The sequence below is a fragment of the Onychostruthus taczanowskii genome, unplaced genomic scaffold (assembly GCF_017590055.1).
Source record: "Onychostruthus taczanowskii isolate IOZ18803 unplaced genomic scaffold, ASM1759005v1 scaffold61, whole genome shotgun sequence".
NCBI lineage: Eukaryota > Metazoa > Chordata > Aves > Passeriformes > Passeridae > Onychostruthus > Onychostruthus taczanowskii.
This window is the reverse complement of record NW_024503790.1, coordinates 3,758,671-3,784,444: the sequence shown is the minus strand read 5'-3', so window position 1 is coordinate 3,784,444 and position 25,774 is coordinate 3,758,671. Positions and strand designations below refer to the sequence as shown.

The 25,774-nt window shown below is 49.6% G+C and overlaps 1 protein-coding gene across 1 annotated transcript in view; it reads right to left on the bottom strand.

Moving 5' to 3' along the window:
• Window positions 1-25,774, bottom strand: part of MEGF6 (multiple EGF like domains 6) — a 94,921-nt gene that overhangs the window by 36,042 nt on the left and 33,105 nt on the right. The window contains exon 4 of the mRNA XM_041419841.1: window positions 270-392. Within this exon, the coding sequence (XP_041275775.1) occupies window positions 270-392 (123 nt within the window). The remainder of the gene's footprint in view (window positions 1-269; window positions 393-25,774) is intronic.

Sequence of the window (25,774 nt, the reverse complement as noted above, 5' to 3'; positions counted from 1 at the left end):
AGGGATTCTCCTGAATCAGAATAAACTCAAGGACAGCAAAGCAGCCCCAGTTTTATGTTACCACATGGAAGAACAGCAAATATTCTGAACCCAGGGACAGAAACTGTGAGGGAAGACACAGAGACGCAGAGGAACCCAAACCCATCAGCATTATCTCACATTCAGGGCACAGAGAACGGGAGGGAGTGAGGAAATCAAGCTTTTCTGTTCACTGCCATGGATTTACCGGTAGGAAAAGGGCTGCAAGGAGAGATTGCCAAGGGCCTTACCGAGGCAGGTCCTGCCGTCCGTGTGCAGGCGGAAGCCGGGCTGGCACTCGCAGTAGAAGGAGCCCAGGGTGTTCACACAGCGGTGCTGGCAGCCCCCGTTGTGCACCTGGCATTCGTCAACATCTGCAAAAACAACAAGGGGAAAGTGGGTAAAAATTCAGGCAAGTGCACGGGAGGGGGTCTGAGCTCAGGAACATTTATCCTCTGCTGCCCGACTCTGGATCTGAGGAATGAAAGCAAATGGAACAAGATTGGCCATTTTGTTATGTTCAGTCAGTCAAGCTGTTTGTGAAATTCCAGGGACAAACCTGCAATCAGTGAACAACAACCACAAAAACCCAGTCTGCTTTGTTAGCCAGCACAAACCATCCTCCTCTGATCAGCTGCCAATGGTCACCTTTCCCACTGACTCCAGAACAATGAATTAAGTCATATTTTACACTTATACTTGCTTATCAAAGGAAGTTTCTGAGGCAGATTTCTCCCTGTGCCATGATCAGAAACATGGAGATGATGAGGACAGAGCTGCACAGTTCCTTAATTCCTGCCATTTGTGGGCGTGCACAGCTGTGCACCTACACAACCTCTCAGACTGGGAAGGATCAGAGTGGGGAACCAAACCCCACTGCAGGAGCAGCAAAGCACCCAACCAGCCATTCCCTTCCCCACGGAGAGACAAACTTCAGCACCTTGGGTCTCTCCATTTGGGTTTCTCTTAGCAACTTCTTCACCTCCAGCTCCCCCAAACCCCTCCCAGCAAGGCCAGCCCTGAGCCAGCTCAGTTCCCATCCACGGCTGTTACTGAAAGATAAAGAAACATTTCCTGAGTGAATCATGGCAGGGTGGGTCCCCGGCCATGTCCTCACACGCCAGAGGTGCAGGAACGTGCCCAGTGCCCCAGCCCAGCTCTGCTTCTCCCACAGCTCCCACTGGGCAGGAAAAGGGCACCCAAAAAAAAAAAAAAAAAAAAAAAAAAAAAAGGAGCAGCACAGCCTTGGCTGAGCCAATTTTTATATTCGTCAGACTAATTGCCAAGAAAATCAGCCAGCAGCAAGGGAAGGTCTGGGTCAGGGGTGGAAGGGGAAGAGTGGGAAAGGTGACGCCTGTTTGAGTCTGAGCTCTGCAGTGGTAATACAAAATACATACAAAATATAAATTACCTGCAAATACAAAATCTTTTCTCAGAGCACTTTTCTTAGCAAGGCTTAAAACATTAAAAGCTAAAGCTCAGAGGTCATAAAAACCCCTCCTCTGTCCCAGTGATTCCCAGAGAACCTCCAACCTTTTCTTGGGGTGTCCTGCTGCACTGGCCATGCTGGGCTCCTCCTGCAGAGCTCCCACTGCAGCTGTGGGCTCCCTCAACCCAGCAAAATGCTCATTTCTGTAGTGCCAGCCTTTTGCTTTATTCAGTGGACTGAGACTTTTAGGAGGTTTTAGTATGTTCTTCCTGGTTTTTTTTTTCCACGACACTTAATACTGAAAGAAAGGAAAATGAATAGATTTTTGAGGTGAAACATAAGCTTTGAGTGAGGCTCTGTGAAGAGTGAGCCAAAGCCAAAGTGGCTTTTCAAGGGGAAAAATGTGATGGCATGAGTCTGAGAGCTGGTCAAAGCAACCTAATTCTGATTAAATCATTTTGCTCTGCACACACTTGGGATACTGCAGAGCCCTAGAGCCCCTGAGGCACTCCCTACTCATCTCTGTGGGCAGGATTAGCTATTAATACACAGAACTGGCTCTCCTCAGCTCAGGAACAGGAAAACTGGGGTTTGGGAAGGTTTTATGCAGCATAATAAAGTTTTTTGGTCTGCATTTAAATGACTATTCCACTGCTTCCCTTCAACTCTAATCTGAAACTGTTGAGAATTCACTGTCCAAGAAACTTAGTGATGTGTTGAGTAAACTTCTTACTTTCACCCCATTACTCATACTCAGTAATTTTACATCTCTCTCCGTGGCTCCTCTTCCCCCTTTGTACTTTTCACCCTCTAAATCTCTGTGATTGCAGAGGGCTGTCCCCATCCCAACCCCCTCCTGGGAGAGCAGCCATAAAATCACCCATCACCTTCCCTGCCACCCAGAGTCCCTCTTGGAGCCTCCCTGATCTCCTCTGCAGCACCACGGAGATTTTGGGACACCCTGCACCATGGTGTGACCAAAACAACACTGTCCCCAGGGGCAGAGAGGGGGCAGATCCACCAGCCAGTCCTGGCAGCAGCAGCAGCACCTCCAGGAGTGCCCGAGGCTTGAGCCAGTGAGTCAGATGGGAATATGAACTGGTGTGGCATTCATTCTCTGAAAAAAATCCCTTTGCCCAGGATTTTTTTCCTGGGAAACTGAGAAGCCTCAGAGAAAAGGAAAATAATTCTTGTCTCATTTGCTTCTCCTGTGTTGTTCTCATGTGGAATGTGTTTGGAGATTGTTCACCCACAGGTGATTGTTTCACTGCATTCTGCTGTGAGTTGTTTTCACTCTTTGGCCAGTCAGGGCCAAGCTGTGTCAGGACTCTGGAGAGAGTCACGAGTTTCATTATTATATTTTTAGCATTTAGTAAGTATCCTTTCTGTATTCTTTAGTATAGTACAGTATTCTTTAATACAATATAGTGTAATAAATTAATAAATTAGCCTTCTGAGAACATGGATTCAGATTCATCATTCCTCCCTGCAAATACAACAGACTGGGAAGCAGCAGGAGCAGCTCTGGGAAGGCCAGGTTGGCCCTGGTGCAGGTGCTGGCAGCAGCACCCCCAGCCCTACGTGACACCGCGAGCAGCGCTTCGTGGCACGCCGGGGTTCTTTTCCTACTGGAGAGCTGACAAAATCTGGTTGGAATTAACAATACCAAAGGAGAGCAAATGAGAAGCACACAGGCTTCTCTTCAGCTGACTCTGAGCAAGCCAGAGCCGTGCCAGGACAGGGTTTGCCAAGCCCTGCTCTGCATGCACGGGGCAGTGGGTACCAGGCAAAGCCAACTGAGGAGGAGCCCAAGGCAGCAAGGGCTGGGGATGGGGCTTGGATCAATGAGATAGCAGAAATATTGGTCCCTGCTGTGTAAAGAAACTGGAGTTCTGCAAGGAAGGCTCATCCCAGCCTCCTCCCTGAGCAGAAACAACTCCTGAAACCTCAGACACCTACAGGGACTAACACAGGGAACACAGCTATCAGACACAGGGAAGGTGAACATAAACCCATAAAAAAGGTTTGACACCTACATGGACTAACACAGCGAATATGGCAATGAGAAGCAGGGAAGGTGAACACAGACCCATAAAAAAGGTTTGGTTAGACACCTACATCATGGACTAAGACAGGGAATACAGCAATGAAAAACTAGGAAGGGGAACATAAACCCATAAAAAAGGTTTGGTTAGACACCTACATGGGCTAACACAGCGAATAAGGCAATGAGAAGCAGGGAAGGTGAACACAGCCCCATAAAAAAGGTTTGGTTAGACACCTACATGGGCTAACACAGCGAATAAGGCAATGAGAAGCAGGGAAGGTGAACACAGCCCCATAAAAAAGGTTTGGTTAGACACCTACATCAAGGACTAAGGGAATACAGCAATGAAAAACTAGGAAGGTGAACATAAACCCATAAAAAAGGTTTGACACCTACATGGACTAACACAGCGAATACAGCAATCAAACATATGGAGGATGAACACAAACCCAAAAAAAAGGTTTGGTTAGACACCTACATGGACTAACACAGCAAATACAGCAGTCAAACATAAGGAGGATGAACACAAACCCAAAAAAAAGGTTTGGTTAGACACCTACATGGACTAACACAGCAAATACAGCAGTCAAACATAAGGAGGATGAACACAAACCCAAAAAAAAGGTTTGGTTAGACACCCACATGAACTAACACAGGGAATACAGCAATCAAAAATAGGGAAGGTGAACACAAAACCAAAAAAAAAAGGGGGCACAGAGTGAGGAGATGGCTTAGGCTGGCTGTACTCCCTGAACACACACGGATCCTTCCAGAAGGAATACTGATTTATCTCCAACAAGAGCTACACATCAGGGAGAAGAAAGTGGCAACAGCAGCTCTGCAAAGCATTAAATATTTGGTAGGGAGGCAGTTTATCTCCTTGCAGGGCTGAGGAGGAGGCGATGGAGCCCAGCTGGAAGCACAGGCAGGAGAACACTGGAGGTTTGCTCTGTCTGGCTGAGCAGCAGTGCCAGGCTCTAATCCCTGCAGCAATTAGCCTGGATTACAGAGCAGGGCTGCAGGGAAAAGGTTAATTAAAATCCACCACGATGAGCATGTGTGGGATTTAGTGACTTTATCTTTCCAGTACCAGTTTGTTGAAGATAATTCAGCAATTTCAAGGAGTAAAAAGACTGGATGGAGAGGACCCAATAGTCCCTGCTCGTGGGCAGGGGAACACAGCCATCCCACATTATGGACACAGATTAGAATGAAAAAACCCTCTGCATTACTTCATTTCTTGCATGTGTCACACAGTCCCAACATGAATAACCTGAGGAATTCGGATGCCCTGTTATTCCACACTCCCTGTGTGCAGACAAAGCAGCCATGGCAAGGTCCAGCAGTGCAAGGAGGCCATGGGAGAGGACAATGCTTCATCTCCTCTCTGCTAGCCTGGAAGTTTTTTCCTCCTCTAGGCTGAGGAAGCATGGCTGGGCAATCAAAAGGCCATTTGGAGCAGTCAGAGCACTTCCACACCCTCAGCTTTCATCTCATCCTAAACCAGGCATTTGAGAAAGCCCTTGAAGAGCTACAGGGAGTTACTGAGGCCAGAATTCCTTCCACTGCAGGTGGGAGATGCCCAGCACTTTCCCACACCACCTGTGCCATCCCAAAGGCACCTCAGGAACGGATGCATCGGCTTCAGAACAATCTGCTGCAGGGAAAACTCTGCCTTGCCTCAGTTCCTGGCTTTGTCCTCAGCTCACCTCTTCCTTCCCCCGAGCAGTGGGGTGGAAGAGTTGCCCAGCTCCCTCTTGTGCTCCCCTGAGTGCCTGGGGATGGGGCTGGAATCAGGAATTACTCAGCGTGGAGCAGAGGTGCACGCAGCAACAAGCACCTGGACTTGCTCTGGACTTGCTGCTGCTCTCACCCTCTCCAACCTTCTCTCATCACTGTTTTACCCCATTCCCTGTGCAGGCTGTCACTCTGAGTGGATTCCCAGACACAGAGCTGGGAATGGAGCTCCTGTATCAGGGTAATTTTGCCTGACTGTGGGAAGGATGATGAGCAGGACTCCATGATATCAGAAGGCTAATTAATTACTTTATTATACTGTGTTATTCTATACTATATTACACTACATCTACACTGAAACTGAACAAGAACTCAGCTGAACAAAGTCTCGTGACTGTCTCCAGCCTGACCATCAGGACACAACTTGCAGAGATTGGTCAAGAAAACAAATCACTCACACCAGAATCCAATTACCAAATCCCTCCAGGTAAACAATCTTCCATAATGCATTCTGCTTGTGCACAAGCACAGGAGCAGCAAATGAGATAAGAATTGTTCTGATCATTCTATTCTCTGCTTCTCCAGGAAAAAAAAAACCTGAGAGAGAGAATTGTCTCTCTGTTCAGAGAAGGTGAATCCCACACCCCCGGCTGGAAATGCTGTTGAAGGAGCTAATGGAACAGGATCAAACAACAGCTCTGCTGGTTTCTGGCTGCTTTAGAGAGGAAATCACAGCACCAGGCCCACCTCACTGCGGTGATGGATTGTGAGTGCCCAGCACAGCACAAAGCTCCTCCTGTAGGGGTGGCTGTGCAAGGACACAACACCCAGCGCTGCCATCAGCCCCAGCAGAGCCTGTCTGCACACACGGGGCACATCAAGGCACCCCAAAGCTCAGTGACAGCCACTCCTCCTGCACAGGGGGGCTGCACAGGGCACCTCCTCCCTCTCCTGGCTCACGCAGAGCTGCCGGTGATGTGCACACAGCAGAGCTTTGTGCCTCGTGGCAGCTGCCTGCTGAGGGGACACGGCTGTGGGGACGTGTGTGCCGGCTGGGCAGATGGGAGCGGCAGGGAAAGCAGCAAGCAGACCCTAAAAATCACACCGAGGCAACATCTGGGACTATAAAAGCACACCAAGAGAACTCCTCAAAGAGAAGCTCAGGCAGCAAAGGAAAAATTAACCAAATTAAGCAAACGCATAGTGATACCAGTTTAGGGTGAGCCACGAGATGGATAAAAAACCCGTGAGAAAACCCCTCAGCTGTGCAGCCCAGAGGCACCAAGGATAAAGCCAAGCCTGCACAGAGCTACCTGTCCGTGGAGCTGAGAGGAGCAGAAACAGGATCAGGATCCCCAGGATATGAGGAATTCTGCACTAGGGAAGGGAAGGTTGGATCCAGCACAAAGCTGGATCTCAGGAGCTTGTCTTGGAGAGTTACTTTGAGCCAACACAGTTGGATGGAGACAGCAAGCACAATGTGAGCTTGAGACAAACATCTGATCTATAAATAACAAAGCAGCAACTCGCCCCTTCCTGAAACTCTGGCACATCTCACAACTCTTCTGATATCACTGCTTGGGGCATTTATTTATTAGCATTATCCCAGGATGAGATAATGCATTCCTTGATGTCTACATTACGCCCAAGCATCCCAATTCTTCAGTGACCTTCACACATTCTCTATTATTTCCTAAATCCCCACAAGCTTTTCCTGCCGTGGAGGCAGCTGAGCACACCCAGAGGAGGAAGGGAGGGTGCAGAGGCAGAATTCACCCCTGGCTCCGTGTCCCCATCTCCCAGCCCACGTGAGCCATGTGCATTGGGAGCACCAAGGGCTCCCTCCCCTCCACCTGCTCCATGGGAAGTCTGGCCAAGCGCTTCCCATGCTGCAGCAGGCTGGGAATTGGCTTCCAAAGGACACTGAGGCTGAATGCTCCAGGGCAGTGATCCCTGACACAGCTCCTCTGCCTGCACCCCCTGGCTGTGCCCAGCTCTGCTGCTGCCAGAGGATTCCCCTTGCACAAACCCAACCCCAAATAACACCGAGCCCTGTCCTGGGGGAGAATCTGCTGAGCAACACTCACACAGCCCCAGCAACCCCACAGCCTCATCCAGAGAGAAAGGCACCATTCTTTCATGCTAAAAACATGAAAATTGCACTTTTTGTCCTGGACTGAGGAGAGGTCCTTTGGAGCTGGGGAAAAAAATTAATCTACATACCCTAGCAAAATGCATGCATTTGGCTTTTTAAGGAATGTGGCCCAGGAGCTATCTTTAACCCAGCTGGACAGCAACAGATGTGAAGAAACTCCTGTTTCTCTCCCCCTCTGCCAGAAGTGACTTTTCAGAGTAAGAAATGCACTGAAGAATAATAATAATAACAATAGCAATAGCAATACTACTACTAATAATAATAATAGCAATAATAATAACAATAATAACATCAATAATAATCGCAATAATAGCATTAATAGCAGTAATAGCAGTAATAATAATAATAATAATAATAATAATAATAATAATAATAATAATAATGTAAAAATAAATATAACAATAGAAAGCACAGGTACATATACACTATATACAGCCAGGTCACCAGTCTGTCACTTGGGTGGCCACCAGCCGGGACCTCCACGCTGCAGCTGGGGGGGATCCGCGGTCAAACCCCTCGAGGCAGAGCCCTGCAGGGAGCCCCAGCCCGGTATCCAAAATCCGCCAAGAGCCCAGTTCCAAAGGGACCTTCCCCGGCCGCCCACGTACCTGGCCGCAGGTCGGGGTACCCCGCTCGCCCCAGGTAGCAGGGGTAGCAGCTCCTCCACAGGTAGCGGTAATGCTCGCCGGAGGAGCCCGGGATGCCGCCCAGGCAGCCCAGGCACCACAGCAGCGCCCAGGGCCGGCCCATGAGCGCGGCATGGAGAGGGGATGGAGCGGGGATGGAGAGGGGACGGAGAAGGGACGGAGCGGGGATGGAGCGGGGCAGGAGGAGGGATGGAGCGGAACGGAGCGGGGACAGAATGCGGACGGAGCCGGACAGAACGGGGCAGAACGGAACGGGATGGGGCAGAGATGGAACGGCACAGAGCGGGGATGGAGCGGCACAGAGCAGGAGTGGAGCAGGAATGGAGTGGGGACGGAGCAGGTACGGGGCAGGGATGGAGCAGGGACGGAGCGGGACACGGCAGGGATGGAGCAGAAATAGAGCAGGATAGGGCAGGGATGGAACAGAGACGGACCGGTTCGGGGCAGGGACGGAGCGGGACAGGTCAGGGATGGAGCAGGGACGGGACGGGACAGGGCAGGGATGGAGCAGGGACGGACCGGGACACGGCAGGGATGGAGCAGGGACGGAGCGGGACAGGTCAGGGATGGAGCAGGGACGGGACGGGACAGGGCAGGGATGGAGCAGGGACGGACCGGGACACGGCGGGGATGGAGCAGGGACGGACCGGGACACGGCAGGGACGGGACACAGCAGGCACGGAGCGGGACACGGCAGGGATGCAGCAGGCACGGAGCGGGACACGGCAGGAATGGAGCAGGGGCGGGACGGGACACGGCAGGGATGCAGCAGGGACGGGACGGGACACGGCAGGGATGCAGCAGGCACGGAGCGGGACACGGCAGGGATGCAGCAGGCACGGAGCGGGACACGGCAGGGATGCAGCAGGCACGGAGCGGGACACGGCAGGGATGCAGCAGGCACGGAGCGGGACACGGCAGGGATGCAGCAGGCACGGAGCGGGACACGGCAGGGATGCAGCAGGCACGGAGCGGGACACGGCAGGGATGCAGCAGGCACGGAGCGGGACACGGCAGGGATGCAGCAGGCACGGAGCGGGACACGGCAGGGATGCAGCAGGCACGGAGCGGGACACGGCAGGGATGCAGCAGGCACGGAGCGGGACACGGCAGGGATGCAGCAGGCACGGAGCGGGACACGGCAGGGATGCAGCAGGCACGGAGCGGGACACGGCAGGGATGCAGCAGGCACGGAGCGGGACACGGCAGGGATGCAGCAGGCACGGAGCGGGACACGGCAGGGATGCAGCAGGCACGGAGCGGGACACGGCAGGGATGCAGCAGGCACGGAGCGGGACACGGCAGGGATGCAGCAGGCACGGAGCGGGACACGGCAGGGATGCAGCAGGCACGGAGCGGGACACGGCAGGGATGCAGCAGGCACGGAGCGGGACACGGCAGGGGACCTCCACGCTGCAGCTGGGGGGGATCCGCGGTCAAACCCCTCGAGGCAGAGCCCTGCAGGGAGCCCCAGCCCGGTATCCCAAATCCGCCAAGAGCCCAGTTCCAAAGGGACCTTCCCCGGCCGCCCACGTACCTGGCCGCAGGTCGGGGTACCCCGCTCGCCCCAGGTAGCAGGGGTAGCAGCTCCTCCACAGGTAGCGGTAATGCTCGCCGGAGGAGCCCGGGATGCCGCCCAGGCAGCCCAGGCACCACAGCAGCGCCCAGGGTCGGCCCATGAGCGCGGCACGGAGCAGGGATGGAGCAGGGATGGAGCGGGGACAGAGAGGGGACGGAGCGGGGATGGAGCGGGGCAGGAGGAGGGATGGAGCGGAACGGAGCGGGGACAGAATGCGGACGGAGCCGGACAGAACGGGGCAGAACGGAACGGGATGGGGCAGAGATGGAACGGCACAGAGCGGGGATGGAGCGGCACAGAGCAGGAGTGGAGCAGGAATGGAGTGGGGACGGAGCAGGTACGGGGCAGGGATGGAGCAGGGACGGAGCGGGACACGGCAGGGATGGAGCAGAAATAGAGCAGGATAGGGCAGGGATGGAACAGAGACGGACCGGTTCGGGGCAGGGACGGAGCGGGACAGGTCAGGGATGGAGCAGGGACGGACCGGGACACGGCAGGGATGGAGCAGGGACGGAGCGGGACAGGACAGGGATGGAGCGGGACACGGCGGGGATGGAGCAGGGACGGACCGGGACACGGCAGGGACGGGACACAGCAGGCACGGAGCGGGACACGGCAGGGATGCAGCAGGGACGGACCGGGACACGGCAGGGATGCAGCAGGCACGGAGCGGGACACGGCAGGGATGCAGCAGGCACGGAGCGGGACACGGCAGGGATGCAGCAGGCACGGAGCGGGACACGGCAGGGATGCAGCAGGCGCGGGACGCGGGCGCAGCGCTCGCAGCTCGCAGCAGGGTGCGCGGGCGGTGCGGAGGGCTCAGCCGCGGGGCGGTCCCGCTCCGCCCCCGCTCCGCAGGTACCGGGAGCGCCCCGATCCCCCCGGCATGGGGGGAGCTGTCCGGGCACCGCCGAGCGCCCTCGGGGCTGTCCCCGCGGGGAGAAACGCGACCCTCCCGCGGCCAGGGGGACACGGCTGCAGCCACCCGGGCGGGGCTGATCCTCCACCCTGAAATAAACCCGAGGGTTTGCCCCAAACCAGGCTGAGGAGGGATGGAAGGCGGGGGGGGTCAGGATTTTCCCCTGGAGCACCAGGCTGGGGTTTGGGACATTGTTGAGTAGATATTTGAATAATTTAGTAATGTAATTTCTAATTTTTTTATTATTTTTGTAATGTTTATATATATATATATATATATATATATATATATATATATATTTAGTGGTAGATAAATTGCTGTGAAATTTTTGTTTGTTACTGTTAGGAATTTTGTTTTGGTTTTGATTATGCCCTGCCGGCCCCGGGGCTGGGGCTGATCTTCCACCCTGAAATAAACCCATGGATTCTCCCCAAACCAGGCTGAGGAGGGATGGAAGGCAGGCAGGGTGGTCAGGATTTTCCCCTGGAGCACCAGGCTGGGGTTTGGGACATTATTGAGTAGATATTTGAATAATTTAGTAATGTAATTTGTATTTTATTTTGTAATGTTTAATTAATTTTTTTTATGGTAGATAAATTGTTGTGAAATTTTTGTTTGTTACTGTTAGGAATTTTGTTTTGGTTTTGATTATGCCCAGCCAGCCCCAGGGCTCTGGTTGATCATCCACCCTGAAATAAACTTGTGGATTTGCCCCAAACCAGGCTGAGGAGGAATGGAAGGCAGGCAGGGGGGGTCAGGATTTTCCCCTGGAGCATCAGGCTGCTGTGGGGTTTGGGACGTTAATTGAATAGATATTTGAATAATTTAGTAATGGGGTGTTTTTTTAATTTATTTTGGTAATGTTTAATTAATTTTTTTTTTTTTTAGTGGTAGATAAATTGTGAAATTTTTGTTTGTTATTGTTAGGAATTTTCTTTTGGTTTTGATTATGCCCCACCGGCCCCAGGCCTCGAGCTGATCCTCCGCTCTGAAATAAATTCGTGGATTTGCCCCAAACCAGGCTGAGGAGGGATGGAAGGCAGGCAGGGGGGTCAGGGTCTCCCCCTGGATCTCCAGGCTGCTGTGGGGACCCCGGGGTCACACCAAGCAGGGAGTGTTTCACTGTGGAAGTGCCTCGTTACCATCACACCTCCCCAAAACAACGCCAGCTGCTGAAACAGCACCCAACACCAAAATCCTGTTCTTAAAATAACGACAAAAAGCAAAGCTTAATCACCAAATTTACGCTGAAATGAGGAACAGCCACCACGGCTGCTCCAAAGAAAACCGTAACGCTCACTCCCGCTTCCTGCAAGAAAGGGAATTTTATTTTACCTTTTTCATTAAATAAGAAGTAGGAATAGCTTATTGGATTTTCCAGAGGCAAGCTCAAAAGCCTCATTTAACTTCCTGGAATGTTTTGAAACAATGTGCTCGCAGGGCTGAGCTGGGGGGAGCAGGCCCTGCCACTCGGAGGCGTTTTCACAGTATTATTTGGCCATAGTAAAATTCCAAATTAAAACTTGTGGTTGAGGCTGCAATGAATAGCATTCCGCGAAAAATTTTGAAACAAGCTGAATCCAGGAAGAAAACAGGGATTTCATGCTATTGCTGCAGCAATTTCCAAAGGAAGGTGGACTCCAGTCACGAGCCCCCTTTGCTGAGTGTCCCAAGAGCAGCTTCCTAACATTGCAGGGACCACTTCAGCTCATGTTAATATTTACACAAGGCAACAGCCCACATGCTTCTCATTAATATTTTCATTTTAGCAAAAAATAACAGACAAAATTTTGGGTCAACTGCTTTGTGGAGAAAAAAAAAAAAAATTACCTCTGAAGGATGCTGTGAGTGTTTGGAAATGGTGTGGAGAAGCCCAGCCTGATGTGTGCACACACACCTTGCTCAAACTGCCTGGTGGGTCCAGCAGAGTCCCCAGGGAGGTGCTCAGCACTGAGGGAGTATTGTACTTTCAGGGACCCAGGAATGATGGATCTGACTCCATGTTCTCAGAAGGCTAATTTATTAATTTATTACACTCTATTGTATTAAAGAATACTGTACTATACTAAGGAATACAGAAAGGATACTTACTGAATGCTAAAAAGATAATAATGAAACTCGTGACTCTCTCCAGAGTCCTGACACAGCTTGACCCTGACTGGCCAAAGAGTGAAAACAACTCACAGCAGAATGCAGTGAAACAATCACCTGTGGGTGAACAATCTCCAAACACATTCCACATGAGCACAGCACGGGAGAAGCAAATGAGATAAGAACTGTTTTCCTTTTTCTCTGAGGCTTCTCAGCTTCCCAGGAGAAAAATCCTGGGCAAAGGGATTTTTTCAGAGAATGTGAATGCCAGAAGGGAGCGAAGAGATGAGACAGGAGAAGGGGAAATGTCAGAGGGGTCACTGAGAGCCGCCAGCAATCCCAGCTGCACTCCCCATATCCCACAGTGAAGCCCCTGCCCTGTTGTGCTGCCACCCTGCCAGGAGCCACTTGCAGTTATTAAGTACTTCACCCATCCCAAAACACCCCGTGGCAAGACATGGATTGTCCCTGCTGGCCCAGAGCAGGTCCTGGGAATGCTGCCTCCAGCCTGAGGCACTGCCATGGGAGCTCTGACACCCAGGTGCTGACAAGCAGAAATGAATGTTCCACAGAGCTGTGAAAAAATGGGCTAGGCTGGGTTCCTCCGTTCAGAAATGTCACCAGGACTTGTCTATCTTAAATTATCCTTGCCTGGAATGCAGACGGGTCACAGTGAGCAGCTGTTCAGGGAGTCCCTGACTCCTCAGGCAGCCACCAAAGGGATCTTTCAGGACCTGGGAATTCCTCCTGCAGCTCCCAAAACGAGTGGGACTTCTGTGATAAAACTGCTCAATCCCCTTTCCTTGGGCTGTGACAAAAACCTCAGCACAGGGAGGATTATTATAATATAATATATCATAATATTATATTATAATATTATGATATATTGATAATGCTTGTGCTGCTGCACATGTCCTTCCTATTTAGGGATGGAAGGGAGAGTGATAATTGAGGGTGGTCATCTTCTGTGCTTGGCACACCTTGTGAAGCCACACTACCAGTTGTCAAACTGGGAATGAGACTATGCAGAGTCACAGATGGGAAATGAACAGTGGCCCATCCATATTAATAGCAGTTAATTAATTCTTGCATTTAGAAATGTTGGAATTGCTAACCAAAGAGGCCAGAATTATTGGACAGGTTGGTAAACTGACAGAAAGTATAATCCTTATCCTCATTGCAGTTGTGGCTCTGTGTCCTACAAGTTTGGTCACAAAACTGAGACTACTCCAGGCTGGGCTGACTCAGACTCCTCCAGACAGCTCAGGCATCAAAAGCACATCAGGCTCAAACACAAACTGAGCCCTGCTTATGTAATAAGTTATCCTTGGCCAGGCCAGAGCCAGCTCCAGCTTCCTCCTCACCTAATTTACTTCAGCTGATTAAGTACCAGGAGTTGTTTGGAGTATGGCAGCACACAGGCTCTGCAGCAGGACATTACTGCAGCTGGGAGCCAGCCAGGAGAGCAGCAACATCCTTTACCAGGGACAGGGATGGGCCCCTGCCTCTCACAGAATTTCATTCAGATTCAGTCTTAAAATTCGTGTACAGAGCCAAATAAATCAGAGCTGGTGATGTGGTGCTTCACAGCTCAGCAGCATCATGAGCCCCAGAGTTAATTCATCCCTGCACAGGCACAGTCAACTGCTCAGGTAAACAGGAGTGCTGGATCTTCATCCTAAACCAAAACTAAAACCAAAACTAAAACCAATCTAAACCTAAAGCCAAAACTGAAAAACTAAAACCAAAACTAAAAGACTAAAAACTAAACCTAAAACCAAAACTAAAACCTAAACTAAAACCTAAAACCAAAACTAAAAAAAAAAAAAAAGAAACCTAAAAAAATCCTAAACTTAAACCATGAACCTAAAAAAACCCCTAAACCATGTTTCTTCTGACATACATTTAAAAAGAAAAAAAAGCACTCCAGATAAAAGGAAATGGCCAGATGGAGACTGGGAAAGCAGAAACATGCAGGAGATGGAACATGGAAGAGGTGAGGAAAGGAACAAGCTGAAGGATGAGGTCTGTGATTTGGGGCCAGCGTGTCCTGGGCTGCATGCTCAGATATATTCCAGACAGGTTTTTGAACTTCTCTATGTGCAATATCAGCTGGGAACTAAACTGAGACTCCCATGTGCTGAATCAGGTTTATGTTTATGCACAATCCAGCTCAAATGTGAATTTTCATTTACATTTGGAGCTAAATCCCTTGTCCTATGAAGGCCATGCAAATTACAAATATACTTCTCTGTGTCAAGTGGTGCTTAGAGGGATAAAATAAACAAGAGCTTGTGAGAATTGTGGTTTAGGGGCTGGTTTATGATGTTTCCTAAGAGCTCTCCACGCCTGCTCCTGGGGCAGAGCCCAGGGCACATCAACACCTGAGCTCCCCTGGAGCCTGCCATGCCCCAAAAACCCTGGCAACACAGCAAACCTCTTTGTTTCCTGTAAAAAAACTCAACACATCACGTCTCAAACCCCTCTGCAGACAGCTTTTCCACTGGAGAGCAGATCAGAAATCCAGGCCATGCCCGTGGCTCCTCCTGGCACTGATTCCAGGAGCAGCTGGGCATCCCTTTGGATGCAGCCAGAAGAGATGCCAGCCCCCAGCCCTGTCCTGCCCTCACCCAGCTGTTTTGCTTCCCTCATTGCTGCTCACCTGGAAAACAGCAGCAGAAAAAAGGTATGAAGTGATTTTCTGGGGACAAAGAGCAAATATTTAAGAGTTTCTCCCAAATTTGGAGAGTTTGGTTCTTTCTGAGTGTTCCCTTCCTCCCTGCAGAGTGAACCAGCACCTCACTAAAGGGGTTATAAATTATCACTGAAGGGGTACTGGGGACAGACAAAAGTGATAAAGAGATCTTATCATCAGAAGCCATGAAAAAGGCACTTTATTATTAGAAATCCACAGTTCTTGTAGAAACAATGGTGGACCTAAGGCCTGATTGGCCTTTAGGAATCTTCTCTCATCTATTAGCCAAGAAGGGATAACTCCTTTTTGTAAACATCTTTGACAAAGAGAGAGTGTGCCTGCCAGGTGCAGCAAGTGGGATAATAATGGTTTTAATTGTTTCTCTGAGCTTTCTCACAGCTTCCCAGGAAAACCCTGTGAGAGCTGTGTCTCTCTGTTCAGAGGATATGTGATTACCACACCAGCATCTCACCAGGTGTGTGCCATTGACACTGGCCAAAGAGAGTTATGAGCACATAAACTGCATTTCTCTGCCACTCTGCATCACTCACTCCAGCTGGTAAATAAGGATGGGAGCTGGTGGCACCTGGGGACTCGGTGCCAGCACTCAGGGAGGGTCTCAGCCCAATCCCCAAGGGCCCAGCACTGACTTGCTTCTCTGTGGTGGCTCCAGAAAAGCAGCCCAGCACTGCATAAATCCCTGCTAGCTGTGATCCCTCTGGCTCAGAAGGGAAAAGAGAGGGAAAGGAGAGGGGAAAAGAGAGGGGAGGCAAAGGCTGCTGCTGGAGGCTGTTCCAGGTCAGGAATCACTCCTTGACAAGGTGCCAGCTGAGGGATGACCAGCAGTGCATGGACACATGGACCCCAGCCCTGTGTGGTGGCATCCTGTGGCTCCCCAGGTGTCACATGTGGCCATCCCACCCTCCTGACAAGCCTGCTGAGCTGCCACAGCCAAACACAGCCAGAGGTTTTGGCCTTTCTCTGCAGGGCTCAGATTCTCCCTCCATCTGAGGTCCCAGACTGCAGCCAAGCAACCCCAGCATGAAAGGAACTCTGGGGTTTGCCCTGGATCCTGCAGTGGTTCCCCACCTGGGGAAGAGGTTTTACAGCAACTTCTGTGGGTCAGAGAGAAGTTTGAAAAGAGGATCCATGTTTACCCCTGAAAGAATTTTCTACCAAGGTTTTGACATAGAAACCAATAAAGAAAAAGGATAAATAAGAGAAACCTGCAGCTGTCTATTCTAGGTTCCAGAAAAAAAAAGAAAAAAAAAATAAGGATAAATAAGAAAAACCTGCAGCTGCCTATTCCAATGAGCACCCTGCTTGTCTCTCATGACCAATAGGTGTAAAGTTATGAGTTTTGAAGAATGTATAAAAAGCATGCATGCCAGAATAAAAGCAGTTTGAAGCCCTCTGAAAATGGAGTGTTGCTTTGGATTGTCTCAACTACAACACTCACCCACACCCTGTGCTTCTGCTGGGAGTGAATCAACACAATTTAGGCAATTCTGGGCAGGAAAAGCAGCACACTAAGCTACAATATCCTTCTCCTTCTGACCAGAGATCAGGTTGGAAGCACTTGAGTGGCTGAGATGAAGGTTTTTTTCCTTCAAAACCTCTCCTGCCTTAGCAGCACACTCTGGTCCCTGGTATTTTCCTGCCTCTCCACACAAAGCTGATGCTATTGCAGAGCAGTTTGCTTAGCAGACACTTCAGAGAGAACTCTGGAAGTCCCAGCTTGATGTCACTCCAGGCCAGGAATCAAATCCCAAGGATGAAGCCTTTTAAGTGCTGACCTCTGAACCCCCAGCTCCTCTTCTTGGGCCACCCTCAGGAGAGGTGTGGGCTCCAAACCCTCCCAGCCAACACAGGCCTCCAAATATCTGACCCTGTGGTTTGGAGCTTTATTCAGGCTCCATCAGGACTCTGACCAACACAAGCTGAATATTTTTGCAAACTGTAAACATTAATCAGTGCCTTAAACTCTTCCCCGTCTGCACAAACACAGATCCAACCCCGTCCTCTGCTGAAAGCATGTGAGAGCATGTGGGGAGTTTGGAAAGAGCTTCTTATCTGATGTAAAAATAGAAATTAATGTAAAAAGGGGTGAGGACAGCAGGGTGCCCTCGCTGACATAGTAGTGGGGTTGTTTGAGAAGTGCAGCCATGGGGTAATAACTCAAGTGGAAAGATTTACACCCCAGCAAAGCAGGAGTGAGGCAGCTCAGTGCAAACTCTCCTCTCACTTCATTTAAGGCTTAATCTTCCCTAAGTGTCCTGTTCTGGCAGGATGGGACCTGCAGACAGGGCAAATCCACACAGGATGGATGAGGGGCTCCAGGATGCACTCGGGGCACCCACTGCCCCAAGAGAGAGTCAGAGGCAATGAGGGAGAGACAGGGAGCAAAAAGCTACAAATTATTCCAAGAATATGTGCAAAGGGATTGACACTGTCCCCCTCGTTAAAAGTATAAGAAATAATGACCAAAAAAACCCCAGAAAATAAAAAAAAAAATTTAAAAAGGATTGCTTGTTTCCACCAAAATCCTGAACCTCTTAATCATCAGAGAAGCTAATCCTCATCAGGGGAATTCTGGGGAAACTGGAAATATTTTCACTTGGCTAAGATAAGGGCAGAGCTGTTTATTTCACACATCTCTACAGTGGTACAGAGCCAGGAAATACTTTTCAGTTATTTTCAACAAAACAAGACAAATGTACCAAATTGGCAAGAAAGTGACATTTTTCTGTGGAATTCTTTAATGTCCGAGCCGATATCCACAGAAACAGCTCTTTCCCTGTTCGTCAGCAATCTCTGTTAATTATTTGAATACTTTTGGTCTTCTGCTAAGCAAACCAGGGCTGAAAACATGCAAGAGCTCTGCCACAAAGCCATGACCATCCCAAGCAACCCCCAGCGTGCCCTGGGTGGGTGTTTCAGGGAATCCAGGGAGATTTGGGGCTCTGCTCTGCAGGAGCCTGGGGAAGGCTTTGCCTGCCCTGTCCCATGAATCCTGGAGCTGTGACACCATCCAAAAACTGTCCTCTTGCTCTTGGCTCTGATGAGCAAAGGGCTTTTTGCATTTCCCTGCCTCTGAGCCGAACCTGCAGGGCTCACACCAGTGGAAGATCCCACCCGGAGCAAGGCAGGGCGATTCCAGCTTTGGGAGCCCAAAGGGCACCTGGAGCACAGCTGGCACCGAGGGTTTCCATTTAAAAACACACTGGGGCCTCTCTTCCACTCCATTTTGGGAGCAGGTTTAAGGCAGAGCAGGGAACAAACTGGGAAAGAAAAATCTCATATTTGAAGCAATAAAGTATAAGGCACGGCCACGATTCCCACCTTGATCACCACAGCACTGCCTGTGCTGGAGATGCTGCACAAAACCCAACCCAGCTGCTTTTTGCTTTTGCTGCAGCTCTTTTTCCCATTTGCAGCTTTCAGTGCCAATAAGAAAAAGCAACATTAACAGGTACAAAACGTCCCCCCCTCCTTCCTTGCCCAAAAACTCCAGATGTCACCCAAAAGATTCCTGTCCTGGAGGAACTCCCAGGGATAAGAACACTCCTGATATCCCAGCTCTCTGGCTCACTCTTTAACAACCCTCTTGTTCATGAAAATGAGAAGACAAAACTTCCCTGCATTACAGACCTGTTGTTTTAGAAGTTTTATTTCTTGTCTTAGAACTGTTACCCCTTTCTACTAAAATTCCTTCAGATAAACACATACAAGTACCCTGGATAGCATTAACCCACAGAAATCTGGACTAAAAGGTCGAAAAATATAAAATAGACACCTTTATGCATTTTCTACCAATTTTTGTAACTCAAGTCGAGAATGAGAAACGTTCCCCCGCCGAAACCAGAGCTCTCCCTACCCCTGAGCAGGGCGTGGGCCAGACCTTGAAGGCACAGAGAGCACTTTTCTCAAATTACCCTTTATTAGAGAGAGTGACTAATCACCAGGTGAGAAGGGAGGAATCACCACCCCCTTGTTACCGGATCCCTCCTCAGCAGCTCCCGCGGGGGAGCTGAAGGAGCTTAAACCTGGGTTTCTCCCCGGAAGCATCCTCTTGCTGCCCCAAATCCTCCTGGAAGCCATGAACCAGCACTGGAGATGCTCTCCACCCCTGCATCGCTGTTAGACCACTCCATTATTTTCGGACGCAGATCAAAATCACCTAAAGTTTAGGGAATTCCAAGTTTCAGCTGGATGTGTGAAATATATGGGGCGGTTTCAAAAAGATTTATCAGCTGCTGGCAAATTTCTGACATTTGGCACCAAGCGAGGCACTTCAAAAATGTATCTGTGCTTAAGAAATTGCTTTCTTTTATTTTTTTTTTTCTCTGTAAAGCAGCATTTCCTTCTTACAAGAGAGCAGAAAAATGGAGACAAATAGGGTTTGAAGGCTTTTGGGCTGGATGGAAGAAGAATGGGCTGCAGCTGTGCCAGGAACGCGCTTCAGCCACGCTGCGCTCCGGGTTTCCTTCTGCTACTGCAGATAAATCTTGGTTTTTCCCTTGCTCACCCAGAGCCAGCCCCATCCCCATCACTCCCAGACTTCTGCTGCCTCCAGGGCCAGCTGCAGAGGGAATCCTGTGGCAATCCCTGGGGATGGTGACAGGGAGGCTCTTGCAGGGCCATCCCTGGAAGTGACACTTTTATTCAGCATAAACCCAGCCCCAGATCAGCCCTGCAACAACAGCAAGGAAAGTTGTCTGTGAGCAGCACACCAGCCTGTCAAGTCATGAAGAATTAAATGTATTTCCAGCCAAGAACAGAGCTGGAGAAGGACAGCAATCAAAACAAGGCTGGTGTGATCAAAGAGCCCCAGCCTTTAATTCCCTCAGCCTCTTCTAATTCGGTCCTGTCTGGGCTCGGAGCGCCCTGGCTGCTCAGAAACACCAGACCCTGCAAGTTTTGGTTTACTTTCCAGAAATCCTGAGACCTGCTAGAGCTTAATGAAATCCCCAAGGGTTTATATTTGCTTAATCCCCTCTCTGCAGCAACCTGCAGACAGCTCGTTCCAAGGGCTCGGGGCAGGGCAGGGTCCAGGCAGGGAGCTGGAGGAGGACTCTGGGCATTCTGCACTCTGCAGGGCCTTAAGAGTATGGAATCCATACATTCTAATTCCATTTTCACATTAGAATATCATAGATTCTAATTCCATTTTCAGAGTAAGTGCCTAAATGCAGGGTCCGTTTGAGGGGAGGTGTGGATCCACATGAAGCCCAGCATACCTGAAGTATTATTATTGTTATTATTATTATTATGTTTAACTGCAGCTTTCATATAAAATTCCGTTTACTCTTTCAACCAGATCCAGTCTCAGCAGGTCCCCTGTAAGCCCTGAGTTTCTCCAGAGCTGGAATAATCCTTGCCTCCACATTCTGTCAAAATAAGCTTTGTGGTTGGGCTCTGCAAACACTCCTGCAGCTCCCTAGAGCTTGTATTTATCGAAGCATTATGGAACTTCCTTCCTCCCTGACTGAAACACACAATCCATAAAAAAAGGAGGAGTGTTCCTCATCCCCCAGCTCGCCACAAGGTCGGCATCACTGCCTGAGGGTGAGGATTTTCCTCTCATCATTTTAGGGCTGAGTTCTGTGAGCTTTGGACAAACTCTGCAGCTCAAATCCAAGCTGAGGATTGATCCTGGCTTGGACTGGACACAGCACAGATGACTCAGGTGCAGCTGCTGTGTCCTGATCACTCCTCCCCTTCACATCACCCAGAAATGTCATTTTCAGGTGATTTTTCAAAGCAAAACAAGCCAGCATTCAAGAATGCTACAGAGCCACTAGATCCTCAGCAGTGAGGGGTTGATTTTTCTTTATATGTATATATTTTTAATTTATATATATATATATATATATAATTTTTATATATATATATATATGTATATGGGGCTGACATGTTTATGGTGGTGAGACACCAAAGGACTCGTGCAGCAACTGGAGCAGGCACAGAGCTCTGTTCACTCCTGGAGGTTCCCACACACCCTTGAAACCAAGTATGGGCCGCCCCAAATCACCCCACAGGCTCCACCAACATTTGATTTCCAAGGTCACACACAGTGGACGTTGAGGAGCTCCTGGAAAACTTCTTAGTTTTAATCAAAGTGCTGTGGAAACCTAAACAAATTCAATATGAAGCTTCCTCCGTGATTTCTGTCAAAACGGTTTCAAATAATCTGCTTGTGAAATACCTACATTTGCTTTTTGTTTCCAAGGAGGAGTTAGGGAAGAGAGCACTGCTCTGAACTTTCACCCATATAGCACACTTTTTCCCAGATAATCCACACTCATTCAAAAATGAAAAATTCCTCTTTTGAAAGAATCCCATCCTGCTCCTCCAGCCTCGCACCTGTGCGAGATTTGCTTCAGATACATTCTGAGCACAAATCCCTCCCGAGGAAGGGACTGACAGCATCATCCCCTCCCTGGGGCAGGACACTGTCCCGGGGTGTGTGCTCCACCATCCTCCTGCAACACCTGCACCAACATCCTGTGAGCAGACAGGCCCGGGTTTGGGGGATTTACAGGTAAACCTGGCTTAATCTGGAGGGTTCAGAGCATCAGGAGATTTGATGCTGGATGTGGTACCCACCCTGCTCTGCCCCGGCATCCACCAGCTCCCCCTGCGTGGCTCCTGCCAGGAAAGGGTTGAAACAAACTCCTGGCATTCCTGTTCTTTATGAGAATTCCCAAGTCGTTTAAAGGGAAACAGAACCCAAGCACATCTGGTGTTTTATTTATGGAAGTTACACACTCCCACATGAAAGCAGCCGTCCACTTTTAACCTGATAACAAACCCCCACTTCTCCCCCTGCCTTCGGGCTAAAATCCATTAATATTCATGGGCTGTTGTCAGGTGATTTTACAGCTCCGGTAAAAAAAAAGGTCTGAAGGAAGCTCAAATGCCAGAGGCCTTGAACAACTTCCCAGTTTTCCCAGAAGGTGACAGCCATCCCCAGCTCCGGAGCACAAACCACAGCCGAGAGGAAAAAGGAATTTCTGTGCATTATCCTGGTGACCCCGAAAGGGGAGAGCTCTCCAGAGCACACAAAGCACCTCAACCAACTGCATGCTGACAATTCCCTGGGAAGGAGGACAAGGATCCAGTTCTCTGGGAAAGGAGGAGCAGGGTCCAACTCCCTGGAAAACAGGGCCAGGATCCAATTCCTTGGGAAAAGAGGACCAGGGTCCGATTCCTTGGGAAAGGAGCACCAGGGTCCAATTCCCTGGGAAAGAGGATCAAGGTCTAATTCCCTTGGAAAGGGGGACCAGGGTCCAATTCTCTGGGAAAGAAGACCAGGATTCAATTCCCTGGGAAAGAGAACCAGGGTCCAGCTCCCTGGGAAAGAGGATCAAGGTCCAATTTCCTGGAAAAGAGGACGAAGGTCCTATTCCTCCTATTCACTGGGAAAGGAAGACCAGGGTCCAACTCCTAAGGAAAGAGCACCAAGGTCCAATTCCTTGGAAAAGCAGGACCAGGGTCCAAGTTTTGATACCAGTGTGCCAACCTCAGCCCTATCCCAGCAGGTTCCTCACCTTGGATAGAGCCAAGAAGATTGGATTAATTCCCAATATTCAGGGAATTCATTATTAATTATTAATTAATTATTCCTCACCTTGGATAGAGCCAAGAAGATTGGATTAATTCCCAATATTCAGGGAATGCCACCTTGCTGCTGGGACTCTTCCTTAAGCAATCCTATGAAGATGCATTTATAAAGAAATGTTCTCTACAAATATAAGGAATATACTCCAAGATCTGGGAGTCCAAAACCAAGTGTTCAAACCCAGGATTATTGTCCCAGGAAGGTCACGGCTGCTGAGCTCACAGCACACACCTGGAGCCAGCAAAGGCTGGAGGATGCCCTTCCAAATTCCAGATCAATTTCTTAAAAAGAATGGTCCCGAAGGAAATAAAACATGTGAAAATTTGTTTTTTCAACAGAATCTGCACTTAGAGCTGCAGTGTTGTATACATACACATATAAGGAACTGTTATCTGCAATGCTGGGGTTTTTTTAAACTTCAATAATCTTTAAAAAAGCTTTTTCCCCCGGTGGCTTGGTTGGCTGGTTTTGGGGTGCTTGGGTGGATAGTTGGTTGGTTGGTTGGTTGGTTTTTTTTGGTAGGGAAGTAACTTTTCTTAAGATAGAAAAGCAAACAATGGTTTCTGCATTTTGTTTGACCAAAAAAAAAAAAAGAAGAAGAAAACTAGTAGAGTTTATACAGACTAAAAGTGGTCAAAACTGGGGTAAAACAGTTTGGTTTTTTCATTCCAAAGGGGTAACCTCAGGTTTTGGATGGGAGACAGGCACTGCAAAGAGAGCAGCTCCAGGGACAGATCCCGAGCAGAGCAGAGCCCAGCAGAGATGCTCTACCCCCTCCCTCTGGCCGAGAGGACACCACACACACTCCCAGAGAGAAGCTTTGGGTAATTATTCCCTAAAAATGAGGCTGCTGTAGAGCACCTTCCTGGAACCAGCTGTACTGGGAGAAAGGCTGTGATGTCCTGGGGATTTGAGCCCCTAAAAACTCATCAAAATTCCCCCAGGACCACGCCCTCCTGATAACCTAAAGGAAAACAGACAATTTGCTTTCTCCAGCAGTAAAATGCTGAACTAAGGAGTTAAACACAGGACTGGCAGGACACTGTGGGTCCTGCAGGCACTTCTGCGTGGCTGAATTTGGGATGAAAGAGGAGCCTGTCCTTTTTTTCCTCTGAAATTGTGCCAGGGGGATGAGGCTGCACAATCCTCCCAGTGTTGGGGCTCTGCTGAAGTTTGCCAGCACAAAAATCCAGGCTCCGTGGGGGTTTTGTTTCTTTGTTGTTTTCCTTGTTCCTTTTTGTGTCGTTTCCCCTCTCTCCAGCTCAGCACCCTCTGGGATTTCCATCCCTGTCTCCCATGGTGCCTCTAGGAGATCCACCAGCAGGGGTGGCAAGGACAAGATGCAAGACACAAAGGCATAACCAGAGTTGTGAAAAAGAGAAACTGTAAGGATGTATTTTAGATTTTCCCATATCTCCAGAGTTCCTGTCCAGATTCTCCTCCTTATTAATCTAACACTCTGTAAACCCAATTGTAAATCTATAAACCCAACGCCTTTCTATGGATTATATCAAATGCTGAGACAAACCCAGCCTGGCTCCTCCTGACCTGCAGTAACAGAGACATCACAAAAGAGCCCTGACAGACAGCACCTCCAGGAAATCTCTTTTTTTTTTTTTTTTTTTTTTGGGAATAAAAGGAGCCTGTGCTTGCTGGGAGCTGCATGGTGTGCAGGGAGCAGATTATCAGCACAGCTCTGCAGCTTCCTGTGGTGCTCAGATAACGCTGACTCCGTGCCACGGGCACTGCTTCCCACAGGCTTCTTCCTTCACCCCTTATTTCTTCCCTCATTTCCCAGACTGATGTCATCTGTCATCCTTGGGTAGCTTTTCAAGCACTGCTGATGTAGCTGGTGCTTTTTGGTTATCATGGTCCTGAACCTGACAGGAGGGTGCAGCCAGGTGGAGGTCACAGGGAACAAGGGGAAACAGCCTCAGGCTGTGCCAAGGGAGGGTCAGGTTGGACATCAGGAGGAATTTCTCCATGGAAAGGGGGTCAGGCCTTGGAAGGTGCTGGGGTTGCTGACTCCCTGACCTCTGGGCCCTCCCAGGGTGTTTCCCTGTCAGGGGAGATGGTGGGGATTGGGCACAGCTTGGACTGGGTGTCTTGAAGATCTTTTCCAAAATGAATGATCCTGTGATTCCGTGATGTTTTCCTCATGCACGACCAGATCTCTACCTGCTCTGGCAGGAAGATCAGCGTGAGGCACTTTTGGGATGCTGGTTAAGATGCAGGAAAACGCAACACCACACGTGGAGTGATCCCACATGCACAAACACACTCACATACGTGCCCTGTCTGGGTTTGGGGAGTCCCAGGAGAGATGAAGAAGGGACCACAGGCTCACTTTATCACAGTGGCATCATTCCCACACATACCAGCCGTGCATGTGCAATCTGACACCCCCTCTCCAGTGAGAGCCAGCCTCCCCAGAGCGATTGCATTATCAGTCTTGGCTCCCTCTGAACTCCTCACAAATATAAATATGTCAGATGGCCAAATAAGGTTTAATCAATACCATAGTCAGGGCTTTCAATCCTCATGAAGTTAAAAGTTTCAGAAGCAAGCTGTCTGTAAATTTTGCAGGTCTTTTGGAACTCAACTCCTTGACGCAGAGTTAAGGCATGAAAAGTTGTGAAGGGTTTTATCTGCTCTTTAAGGTATTTATTCTTTAAAGAAGAGGAAAATTGTGCTCAAATATTTCAGTTAGGGTAAACACATTTCTGCTCATTGCTTTTCCAGCTGCCTCCTGCAAGGTGAGGCAACCACACTTCCAGGGAAGCCATTCCCACTGGGGAATCCTCCCGACCTAAGGGAGACTTCTGGGACCTCT